The 12797-nt window shown below is 46.2% G+C and overlaps 1 protein-coding gene across 1 annotated transcript; it reads right to left on the reverse strand.

Moving 5' to 3' along the window:
* Window positions 1-3589: 3589 nt before the first annotated feature.
* On the reverse strand, window positions 3590-8487 carry LOC144307509 (uncharacterized). Its single transcript, XM_077887324.1, has 4 exons — window positions 8232-8487; window positions 7987-8048; window positions 7668-7880; window positions 3590-7528 (listed from the first exon to the last, which is right to left on the reverse strand). Exon 4 carries the CDS (start codon window positions 7467-7469, stop codon window positions 5946-5948), a length of 1524 nt encoding a protein of 507 aa, XP_077743450.1. The 5' UTR covers window positions 7470-7528; window positions 7668-7880; window positions 7987-8048; window positions 8232-8487; the 3' UTR covers window positions 3590-5945.
* Between the last annotated feature and the right edge of the window lie 4310 nt (window positions 8488-12797).

Below are 12797 nucleotides of genomic sequence, written 5' to 3' on the forward strand. Positions count from 1 at the left end.
TTTTTTGAATGAGGGATCTGGTTTCTTAACAAAGTGAGAAAAATCCACATTTATTAATTACCCCTAAATTATGCTGGATACTGTGAGAATACCTCTACACTTATTTATCTACCTACCTACCTATTTCTTGTTTCAGCAGGGTGCTGGGCCCTTGAAGAGTTTCCAATCTAACAAAAGTCTTCAAATAATTTTTTTAATGTGACAAAAGGACAAAATATTGCATGACTGCGCTCATACGTGGCATCCAGAACAGTCAAATTTATAGACAGAAAGTAAAATAATGATTACCAGGCACTGGGAAAGGGGGTAGGGAGTGTTCATGTTTAAAGGATACAGAATTTAAATTGGGGATAATGTGGGACACCTGGGTGGCTCAGTGGTTGAGCATCTGCCTTCAGCTTGGGTCATGATCCTAGAGTCCTGGGATCCAGTCCCATATCGGGCTCCCCACAGGGAGCCTGCTTCTCCCTCTGCCTGTATCTCTGCCTCTCTCTGTGTATATGTCTCATGAATAAACAAATACTCTTTAAAAAAACAAAACAAAGGTTAGGAAAGGAATGCTTGAAAGATCAGTCTGTTAGGTGTGTGCATCATGGTTTGAAAGGCGACAACGTGGAGACATAATGAGAAGTTATTCCAAGCAGATCTTTCTTCACTTACACATGGTTCATTCAGAAAAGGGGTTGGCCCTTGGTCAATAAGACTCACTCCTGCTGTTCAGTCAAGGAGAAAAATTTGAATGTATTAGATCTAAGAGCCAAACACTGTGTATTGCTGGATGAAGATGTTTGATCTTGGAAGTTTGGAAATAAGAGTGATTTTTGTATGGGTGCCTGCATGATTCAGTTAAGCGTCTGACTCTTGATTCTGGCTCAGGTCTTGATCTCAGGGGTGTGAGATGGAGTTCCATGTGCGGCTTGCACTGGGTATGGGGCCTGCTTAAGATTCTCTCTCTCCCAGGGCTCCTGGGTAGCTCAGCAGTTGAGCATCTGCCTTAGGCTCAGGGTGTGATCCAGGGGTCCTGGGATAGAGTTCCCGTATAGGGCTCCCTGCAGGGAGCCTGCTTTTCCCTCTGCCTCTGTCTCTCTCTCTCATGAATAAATAAATAAAATCTTAGAAAAAAAGAAAGAAAGAAAAAAGTTCCGTGTGGGCAAGCAACTTTTGTCCTGCTTTTTAAGAGGAGCAGGATTTACCACTTCAAAATACATCACTTGGCATGAGGATTGTTTGAGCTACAGGGGATCACAACCCAGCAGATTCAGGAAAAGCTCTTTCCCTCCCCCTCTACCGCTGAAATTTCCATCAGAAAGGGGGCCTGTAGCAGGGAGTGAGCTCTCACCAGAAACATTTTTTTACCTAAAGCAACTTACCTACACACCAGGGCAAACTTTGTTTTACAAACATCCTCTCTTGTCTTCCTGGCCTTCCTCTCCCTCAGTATCCCCAGACTTCTTCCCCCTTCCTTATATCAGGATAATTGAATTTGTTTTTCTCCTGCTGATCCGTCTTAAGTCAATTTAATGATTAGACCAGCCAAAGAACCTAGAAGAGAAACAGGGACAATGTTTCTGCCCCTCCACATTTCTTTTCAGAAAGCAAAGGTTGGTTGGAGTGGATAAGAGGCGAAGAGGCAGGGGTTAGGGTGTATCCTTCCAGATCATCTCTCTCCATGGGTGGTTAGCCCATCCTCCCTCTGCTCACCCTCTCAGCTGACGGGGGACCACCTCGGGACCAGGTCCTTAGAGCCCCTGGGACTAAATCCCACTAGCTGGCTTCAGCGGGTTGCCCAGATGCAAACCAAAGGAGTAGGGGAGGGCAAAGAGAAGGCACTGGTAGCTCTTCCCCCCACCCCCCGCCCCCTGTTCATCTTCCACTTGGCCTTTCATGGCTTTTGTGCCCTGCATTTCCATTTGGGTTCTTCCTTCAGGATTCCTTTCTGAGGGGACGGAGCGGGGTGGGGGAGCTCCTGCTGCCAGAGGTTTGTTCCCAGTCTCCCACAGCAGCTCCTCTCCTCAATGCCTCCGAGGTAGCTCAATTATCTCGGTTGTTTCAGTTTGGGCTGCAGAATGAAACCAGCAGGTCATGAATACACAGAGGATTTATCACTTAATAGCTGAACCCCTTGGGTCATTAAGGAGGCGGAGAGAAACAGCGAAGTGATTGTTAATCTTGCAGAAAATGTAACGTGGAGATGGACATTTGCTTCCAGTTGTATCCTTGAAGGCCCCCCTCTGTGAAAGGAGGTCTTTTGTTTGGCCTCTTTGGCCTTGGGGATCCGAAACACGGTTTGGGGCTTCTGCTGGTTGGGGGAGGAGGATGGGGGAAGACCAGACCGGATGGTTTGGAACTGTAGACACCAAGCTGTGTACTTTTGGTTTTTGCATACCCCCTTTGGACTAGCCTCCAGCAAGGCCAGCTCCGAAGGTATTTGCATTCCTGAAGAGAGGCAGAGACATAAGCAGAGGGAGAAGCAGGCTCCCTGTGGGGAGCCCGATGCAGGATTTGATCCCGAGACCTTGGGATTACACCCTGTGCCAAAGGTAGACCCCTCAGGCATCCCTTCTTTTATTTTACTGAAGTAATTTCCATACCCAACATGGTGCCCAAACTCATGACCTTGAGATTAAGAGTCGCAGGTTCTATGGACTGAGCCAAGCAGGTGCTTTGATATCAAGGAACACTGTGAACTTCTTGGGAGTTAAGGACTATATAAACTCTGGGTACTTCAGGAATATTAGTTAAGGTAAATGCCATGAAAGAGCCATTGTGTTTCACCGGATTCCCTCTCCCCCACCCCCAGGGAGCATTTATTTTATGGGAAGTGAATGATGTCCAGCAATTTCTTTACCTAGCTGTGAGATCAAAGATGCCCTTGGGCACCTGGCCCACTTCATGTATATAGGAAGTGACCTCCAAGTGGCTGCCTGAGTTTAAGAACAATATAGATTCCGCAAGAATACTTAACACAAATGTTCACCGAGCCCCTGAAGCAACAGTGTAAGCAGCTTTGGTTCAGGTGCAAAAGAAAGCCCCAGATGAATGAACGAAAAATGCATCCCTGGGCTGGAAGTAGGTCTGGTAGGGCTTTGCATTCAAAAATGGGGCGAGAATGATGTTCCAGGAGACAAAGGCAGGCTAGGCATAGGGGAGGATTTGTGGAAAACCTGCAGGTGAGGATGTCCACGGAGTATTTGGGGGGATACTAGGTCTCTTTTGGGGCAGATGGGAGACAGGGCTGGAAATGTGAAGTCTTCTTAGGGAAGAAAGGCAGGCAGAATGGTTTCCTTTTGGAACAGGGAAAATAAGGTGTTGTGCCAAGAGATCTCAGTTAAAAGGCTTATCTCTTGGTGAGCGACTCCATCATATTGCCTTTGTAAATTTCACTGGGGACTGTTCAGACCACCCTGCTTCTCCTGGCTGCTACCTTTTTAAAGAACCAGCTATGGTAGTGGTAGGATGAAGGACAGCTACAAGACCAGTTGTGCTTCTCAGATGCTTGGGTTTCCTCCACAACACTAGAGCTAGACTCTTGTCAGTTGCCTACCATCACACTTAAAGTATCCCAAGACTCATATGACACAGGAAATGGTTCAGACAAATGCAATCTTTATTTACAGTTATCGGCGCTTCTGATCCAAATCCAATTTGACTCTCTTACCCTGGTGAGCTGAGCTGGACAACGAAGGGAACCCAGACCCCCTTTACCCTCTCTTTTAGCTTTACACTTAGACCAGCCCAAGAACTGGGAAACCAGCTTCTCCTTATTCCCTTTCCCCTGCTCATCCCCTTGCCCAGAGTAGCCCTCCTGCCTGGAATTTACAACTAACGTTGGAGAAGTAGAGGAGAGGACTCACCTGGGAGAAAGAGATCATGGACTCCTTTGTGCCTGTTCTCCCAAAGCTCCACTTCACTGGAGTTCTTTCATTCCCCATATTCTAACCTTGATGCATAGCAGAGAGCCCTTCCCTGAGGTCTCGGGGGAGGGGGGGGGTAGTGAGGCTCTGAGGCCTCAAATCATACATATATACAGTCTCTCGTCTTTAAGGCTCTGGGTTTCATAGCAAGGCATGTAGCCCAGCTAGGGGGTACAACTCTCCCCTTCAAGTGAGATTAGAGTGTAGCTGGACCCCTTGGGGCAGGAAGATAATCAGGCATCAGAAAAGTCCCTCCTGCCCCTTCACAAAGACGCTTCTCCAAAAGTTCCCAAAGAGCCTGCTAGAGCATCTAGGGCATATAAAAGGGGCACTTCGGTCCCCCTCAGAGCCTGCCAGGAATATAGCTCTACCCCAGCGATGTTGCCAGGGGATGCATCAGGATATTATTTTAACTAAATCGACCCCAAAGCCAAACTATCCAAAAGGCCACTACAAAAGTCTACTCTACTCTCAGCATAGGCCCAGCTGCATCGTCCAGTGAAGCTTCCAGGGAAGGTTTCAACAAATGTGGCAGGTGGTAGCAACAGTACAGGCAGAGCGGCAAGGTCCCTGCCAAATCAGGCAAGGGTAGGTTAGAGCAGAAGAGTAAACTCCCACCTTTGATCCCACAGGTTGTTGGAGAAAAATGCAAGTCCCTCCCCCTTGCTTCTCGGTGGGCCGAGCCTCAGGCCAAGGCACCTGGGCCGAGCCTCCTTCCAGCAGCTGGGGGCTGGGGAGTCCTCCCTGGGGAGGACTGTCCAGCACCCTGAGAGCCTCCCACGTTGGGTGACTCCTCCAAGTCCACTGAGGAGAAGTCTCCCTGTCCTTGTTGCCCACCTTCATGAAATTTGATTATTTGCTGATGACGTGATGATGTAGGCCCTTGGAAGTTACAGAAAAGGATCAGGAGGCGGCAACATGGGCAGGTGGCCCGTGTGCGATCCCACCCTCCCGCAGTAACAGATATTAACGCAGGAGCATATTCTCTCCCGGCCTTTGTTGCTGCACGCTGCCCTGCCCCGGTTGAGATCCTACACCTCGGAAAGATGGCTATCATTTTATTGTCTGCTTCTCCCCCTTGAGTAGCATTTTGCTCCGTGGCTTTAAGACTCTGTTATCATCGTTGTAGATGGAGGCATCGTCTTCTGCCTTCTGTCTCACATATGAACTGCCATTTGTATAAGTTTCAAAATACATAATACACAGTGCCAGACCCTTTCATGACATTTAGTGCTGAAAGTTAGAGCAATCATAGGTGATTAGTGTCTGAGGGTTTATTATATGCCACATACTAGTCTAAGTGCTTCACATGTATTAACTCATTGAATCATGCAATCTATGAATCAGGTGCTATTATTAACCCCACGGGATAGACTGAGGCCCAGAAGGGAAGAATAACTTGCTCAGAGGAACAATGCGTAGTGGGTGGCAAAGCCGGGTTTTGATCCCAGGCATTGTGGCTCTAGAGCCTGCATTCTCAGCAACTGTAAACTGATCCGTCTTAGAACTAAATGCAATCATTAAGTCAGTTTACAATCTAATATGCAATATACAATGCTATTTTCCAAGTATTCTCAGGCTCCAATACACATGTCATTGGTTTACTCTCTAGACTCTAATACTGTTTATCAGCTATTGGTAGCACACTTTTCCTATCAATGTTGAAAATGTTATAGGAAAGAAGAGAAAAAAGCATTTTTGCTTCTCTGAAGTGTGACCCTGTGTGTGTCAGTTCTCCAGAAACCTAAAACTTATTTTGGGAAGAAATTGCCCATCCATCCAGAGAGTAAAATTGCCATGTCACTGGGAAATTTACCAATTGGGAAATTTACCAAATTGAGCCTGCCTTTTCTCAAATGTAGCATTTTAAATACCTCTCTCCCAACAGATGTGGATGGTGGCCCTTGCAGGACCCAAAGTGATCTTAGGTCTCTTTCTTTTCTCCTCTGCATCTCAGAACCCTCCCCATTTACCTATCTAGACTGCCTGAGATTCAGCCCTTTCCCTCTCTGGTCCCTGCATTCTCATCACTCAAGTACCCATGTGGGTGTGGGTTTTGGTCACAGTCAAAGACTCCATCCGCTCTTGTGAGCAGAGCTCCCCACAATAGCGACAGTCGACTTGCCTAGCAAAATTCACCACTGTGCATTCCCAAAAGTCCTGATCCTCTGGATATCTCTCGGTGCTTCTCCATTCCTGACCAGATTCCACAGTTTGCTCTGCATTGCCCTGAACTTGCTCCTTACACCTCCCCTGGCACCCCCTCCTGGTTTGGCTCACCTTCGACTGGGGGTCTTGTGAAGGAGCCCTCTTCAATGAAACCTGCCTCTGAGCTGACTCTGAGAAGGGGGCACTAGCCTGGGCCCTTACAGGCCAAGGAGAAGCGGACTTTGCTTCCTCCTTACTGTTCTCCAGTTGAGGCTGTTTTTTCTGCCCCACAGCCACCCCTATACTTGCAGCAGAAGATTCTTCCTGAGGCTGAGCCTGAACTGAATCTGCTGCTCTGAATGATGCCCAGGCTTGTACTGTCAGAGGCCAAGGGTGAGCTAAGACACTTTTCTCCTTGCTAGTACTCCTTTTGTGTCCGCTCTGCTCTCCATCTCCCTCGCTGTCCGCAGCGAGGGACTCCCCTTCCTCTCCTGAGGCCTGCTCCAGATGGGCAGATGATTCTGGGGCCTCCTCCTGTGCACTTTGATAAAGAGCTTCGGCTGATGGGTTATCCTCCTCACCCTCTGGACCCTGGCTTTTATGCTCCTCCACACTGGCCCCATCATTATCAAGTGATGAATCCCCTGCCGAAGCTGTCTCTGCCTGATCTGAGCCTGTGACCGATGCCCAGGCCTGGACCGTCAGAGGCCAAGGACTAGCCATGATCCTTCTGTTCTTTTTATTTCTCCCCTTCCGTCTATTTTTCCGCCCTTTGTTTATCTCCTCATTGGCTGCCAGGGATGCATCCTCAAGAGGGGGCTCAACGGGACTTGCTGCTGGCCACAGGGCATCAGCAGGTGCCTCCTGAGGCTGAGAGAGAACGGCTGTGTTCTCTGCCTCCTTGTCCCCCCCTGGCTCACTGGTTTCATACACTACCTCCTCTTCAGTATCAGCCAGCGACAGAGACCCCAGGATGCGAGTCTGGCCCAGCACGGGGGCTGCAGAAGACGCTCGAGTCTGCAGTGTCAGAGGCCAGGGCAGATAGACGATCGTGCTCCGCTTTCTATTCCTCCTTTTCCCGCTGCCTGGCTTCCCTGCATTTCCCTCGGGGTTAGCCCCCTGTGGGGTCACATTGCCTGGAACCAGAACCCCCTCTGGGCACGGGCCACCATCAGCCTTCACGCTGGGAGGCATACTAACAACAGACATATCCTGCATCTCCTCATTCTCTCCCGGCCCGGTGCTTTCCTGCCCCACATCGACCCCACTACTTGCAGCCGCTGGGGCACCTTCAGGTGGATTCTCAGCCTCGGGCAGGGGTCCTGCCTCTGCTGCTGCGGTGCCCGGGTCTGTGTTGTTTGCTTGGCTCACCAGAGCCTCCTCGTGACTTACAACGTCCTTTTCCATGATTCCTCCCTCTCCAAATGTTCTGTGCTTTCGATTCGGGGATCGGGTGATGGGTTGACCTGGAGCAGAGAAAGCAGAAGTGATCCCAGAGGGCCAGTGTGAGTTGAGCTGAGGCTAGCAAAAAGCCCCTCCTTGAAGGAGGGAGGGTATCAAGCAACGGGTCTGGGAACTGAAACTGACATTAGACCCCAAGGATACCTGGAAGAGTTTAGGGACGGCGCAGGTCCAGGAGGCCGTGGACAAGGCGGTGGGGAGGGGTGTCAGACACCTGTTCTCACTGGCGGCTGGCTCACGGATGCAGTGCCAAATCTATGACTCTGGATGCCCTCGAAACACTGATGGATGACCCAGTTTTCAGTCTTTGTTGGCCTTCGATATCAGCACTGTCTTCTCTGGCAGGAGAGGAGAACCCTGAGAGACAACAACAACAACACCACAAAGACTTTTGGATAAATATTCCCGTTTTCACCTAGAGAGACATGGGTTAAAGGTCAGGTATGGACTTCAGTATTGTTACCTTTTGATGCTTCGGACAATCTCAGAAGACCCAAAGCATGGATGAGAAAGCTGTGGCTGAGCCTATAAAAGCAGAGAAAGAAAGCATCATCAAAGTCAGCCCGGCCAGACTCCCCCGGGGTGTTGGTTCAAGCCGATTCAACCTGACTATTCCAGAAATGCTTTATCCAAGTTTCTTCTCGAGCTCTCTCTTTTTGTTCCCATGCGGAGGCACTGGTACATATGCCAGCCACCCGGAGAGCCTACCTAATTAGGTAACACAGCCTCCTTATTAATCGATGAAGAGATTCTGTTCCGTTCAGTATGGCAGTAGCAGTTGAGACCTCCTTCACCGATTCCTGATTCTTCCCAAGTTGAAGATCTAGATCAAGGCTGGGGGCCTCATTCCATTAAGCCAGTACAAGCCATTCTGCATGCATTCCAGATAAGCAGAGCTACAGAGAGTTCCTACTTCTCAAAGTCATAAACTGTCCAGTCCTGCTGCAAATTCTAGTCCTCTTACAGCTCTCTACTGTACTATATATATGCGCAACATAATCTTGGAATGGGCTAATTATTTACATAATATCTTTTCTCTCTGAGCAAACATTTTTTTTTGTTGACCTTTTCATCAAAAAAAGGGAAAAAAAGAATAAATGAGGGGGGACCACACTCCCTTTCTCTAGTTATAACTGACACACAGAGCTCAATGAGGCCCCTGTTTTCCTTTGATAAGAAAGTGTAACCACACAAAAGAGCAAAGTAAGGCCTGGCATTGCCCTAGTAGGGTTGGAAATGGAAAGCTTGTTTTTGTTTTTTGTTTATCTGGAATGTGTTTTTATCTAGAACAGGGGATGCAGCAGTGCCTATGTGAAGGTGGTGTGCCCAGTGGAGACGGGGGAGGCCCTCTAGACCTTCTCTAGGGGGGCCACAAAGGGCCTAGAATTATTTCTGCATGGGTGATGTTCTTACCCAATCCTCTTTCAAGTGCTTCCTATGTAAGAAGATTGTAGAAAGAGGAATCACAGAGCAAAAAATTATATACACTGATTAGCCAGCCTGGTTTCTGCTTTTTTGAAAATTTCCCCCATGCAATGGTCAGCTTTTTCATGCTTGGTACCTAGCTTCAAGTAGTTGCAACGCTAGGGCTAGCTTAGCACATGACAGATGCAGAGGTTATCCCTAGATGAAAGCCAGGTGGCTGGCTGCCAAGGAGCCACAGTAGATGAAATTTACCTTGTTAAATGCAATAGAGTCCAAGGTTGGGCCCCCACACTGTGAGTAGGTCTATAGTCCAGTGGTGAATGCATGTTCATCAAGCCCACAGAGCTAGGTCTCTGTCTATATCTCTACTGCCTTGAAAACCATATCCATATTCATGCTCCTGTGTTTCTACCTACATAAGATACCATTGTATCCTGGACTTCATGGGGATGAACACTGCCTATTTGAGACTCCTTAGATTTCCCTCTGACATGGGATGCCTGGGTGGCTCAGCAGTTAAGCATCTGCCTTTGGTTCGGGGTGTGATCCTGGAGTTCTGGGATAGAGTCCTGCATCAGGCTTCCTGCATGGAGCCTGCTTCTCCCTCTGCCACTCTCTCTCTGTGTCTCTCATGAATAAATAAAATCTTTTTTTCCCTATTATATTCATAGTTTACTGATAGTTTTTATCACAAAGGGTGTTACATTTTTTACTTTTTATTTTTTAATAAATTTATTTGTTATTGGTGTTCAATTTACCAACATACAGAATAACACCCAGTGCTCATCCCGTCAAGTGCCCCCCTCAGTGCCCGTCACCCATTCACCTCCACCCGCCACCCTCCTCCCTATCCACCATCCCTAGTTCGTTTCCCAGAATTAGGAGTCTTTATGTTCTGTCTCCCTTTCTGATATTTCCCACACATTTCTTCTCCCTTCCCTTATATTCCCTTTCACTATTATTTATATTCCCCAAATGAATGAGAACATATAATGTTTGTCCTTCTCCAATGGACTTACTTCACTCAGCATAATACCCTCCAGTTCCATCCACGTTGAAGCAAATGGTGGGTATTTGTCGTTTCTAATGGCTGAGTAATATTCCATTGTATACATAAACCACATCTTTATCCATTCATCTTTCGATGGACACCGAGGCTCCTTTCACAGTTTAGCTATTGTGGACACTGCTGCTATAAACATCGGGATGCAGGTGTCCCGGCGTTTCATTGCATCTGCATCTTTGGGGTAAATCCCCAACAGTGCAATTGCTGGGTCTTGGGCAGGTCTATTTTTAACTCTTTGAGGAACCTCCACACAGTTTTCCAGAGTGGCTGCACCAGTTCACATTCCCACCAACAGTGTAAGAGGGTTCCCTTTTCTCTGCATCCTCTCCAACATTTGTGGTTTCCTGCCTTGTTAATTTTCCCCATTCTCACTGGTGTGAGGTGGTATCTCATTGTGGTTTTGATTTGTATTTCCCTGATGGCAAGTGATGCAGAGCATTTTCTTATGTGCATGATGGCCATGTCTATGTCTTCCTCTGTGAGATTTCTGTTCATGTCTTTTGCCCATTTCATGATTGGATTGTTTGTTTCTTTGGTGTTGAGTTTAAGAAGTTCTTTATAGATCTTGGAAACGAGCCCTTTATCTGATATGTCATTTGCAAATATCTTCTCCCATTCTGTAGGTTGTCTTTGAGTTTTGTTGACTGTATCCTTTGCTGTGCAAAAGCTTCTTATCTTGATGAAGTCCCAATAGTTTATTTTTGCTTTTGTTTCTTTTGCCTTCGTGGATGTATCTTGCAAGAAGTTACTATGGCCGAGTTCAAAAAGGGTGTTGCCTGTGTTCTTCTCTAGGATTTTGATGGAATCTTGTCTCACATTTAGATCTTTCATCCATTTTGAGTTTATCTTTGTGTATGGTGAAAGAGAGTGGTCTAGTTTCATTCTTCTGCATGTGGATGTCCAATTTTCCCAGCACCATTTATTGAAGAGACTGTCTTTCTTCCAATGGATAGTCTTTCCTCCTTTATCGAATATTAGTTGCCCATAAAGTTCAGGGTCCACTTCTGGATTCTCTATTCTGTTCCACTGATCTATGTGTCTGTTTTTGTGCCAGTACCACACTGTCTTGATGACCACAGCTTTGTAGTACAACCTGAAATCTGGCATTGTGATGCCCCCAGATATGGTTTTCTTTTTTAAAATTCCCCTGGCTATTCGGGGTCTTTTCTGATTCCACACAAATCTTAAAATAATTTGTTCTAACTCTCTGAAGAAAGTCCATGGTATTTTGATAGGGATTGCATTAAACGTGTAAATTGCCCTGGGTAACATTGACATTTTCACAATATTAATTCTGCCAATCCATGAGCATGGAATATTTTTCCATCTCTTTGTGTCTTCCTCAATTTCTTTCAGAAGTGTTCTATAGTTTTTAGGGTATAGATCTTTTACCTCTTTGGTTAGGTTTATTCCTAGGTATCTTATGCTTTTTGGTGCAATTGTAAATGAGATTGACTCCTTAATTTCTCTTTCTTCAGTCTCATTGTTAGTGTATAGAAATGCCACTGATTTCTGGGCATTGATTTTGTATCCTGCCATGCTACCAAATTGCTGTATGAGTTCTAGCAATCTTGGGGTGGAGGTTTTTGGGTTTTCTATGTAGAGTATCATGTCATCGGCGAAGAGGGAGAGTTTGACTTCTTCTTTGCCAATTTGAATGCCTTTAATGTCTTTTTGTTGTCTGATTGCTGAGGCTAGGACTTCCAGTACTATGTTGAATAGCAGTGGTGAGAGGGGACATCCCTGTCTTGTTCCTGATCTTAGGGGAAAGGCTCCCAGTGCTACCCCATTGAGAATTATATTTGCTGTGGGCTTTTCGTAGATGGCTTTTAAGATGTTGAGGAATGTTCCCTCAATCCCTACACTCTGAAGAGTTTTGATCAGGAATGGATGCTGTATTTTGTCAAATGCTTTCTCTGCATCTAATGAGAGGATCATACGGTTCTTGGTTTTTCTCTTGGTGATATGATGAATCACATTGATTGTTTTACGAGTGTTGAACCAGCCTTGTGTCCTGGGTAAAATCCTACTTGGTCATGGTGAATAATTTTCTTAATGTACTGTTGGATCCTATTGGCTAGTATCTTGTTGAGAATTTTTGCATGCATGTTCATCAGGGATATTGGTCTGTAATTCTCCTTTTTGGTGGGGTCTTTGTCTGGTTTTGGAATTAAGGTGATGCTGGCCTCATAGAACGAATTTGGAAGTACTCCATCACTTTCTATCTGTCCAAACAGTTTTAGTAAAATAGGTATGGTTTCTTCTTTAAACGTTTGATAGAATTCCCCTGGGAAGCCATCTGGCCCTGGACTTTTGTGTCTTGGGAGGTTTTTGATGACTGCTTCAATTTCCTCCCTGGTTATTGGCCTGTTCAGGTTTTCTATTTCTTCCTGTTCCAGTTTTGGTAGTTTGTGGCTTTCCAGGAATGCGTCCATTTCTTCTAGATTGCCTAATTTATTGGCGTATAGCTGTTCATAATATGTTTTTAAAATCATTTGTATTTCCTTGGTGTTGGTAGTGATCTCTCCTTTCTGATTCATGATTTTATTAATTTGAGTCTTCTCTCTCTTCTTTTTAATAAGGCTGGCTAACGGTTTATCTATCTTATTAATTCTTTCAAAGAACCAACTCCTGGTTCTGTTGATCTGCTCCACAGTTCTTCTGGTCTCGATTTCGTTGAGTTCTGCTCGAATCTTTATTAACTCTCTTCTTCTGCTGGGTGTAGGATCTATTTGCTGTTTTTTCTCTAGCTCCTTTATGTGTAAGGTTAGCTTTTGTATTTG

Source organism: Canis aureus, chromosome X (assembly GCF_053574225.1).
Source record: "Canis aureus isolate CA01 chromosome X, VMU_Caureus_v.1.0, whole genome shotgun sequence".
NCBI lineage: Eukaryota > Metazoa > Chordata > Mammalia > Carnivora > Canidae > Canis > Canis aureus.

Coding starts and splice junctions, on each gene's coding strand:
- LOC144307509 (XM_077887324.1), bottom strand. CDS start 7,469: ATGGAAAAGGACGTTGTAAGTCACGAGGAGGCTCTGGTGAGCCAAGCA.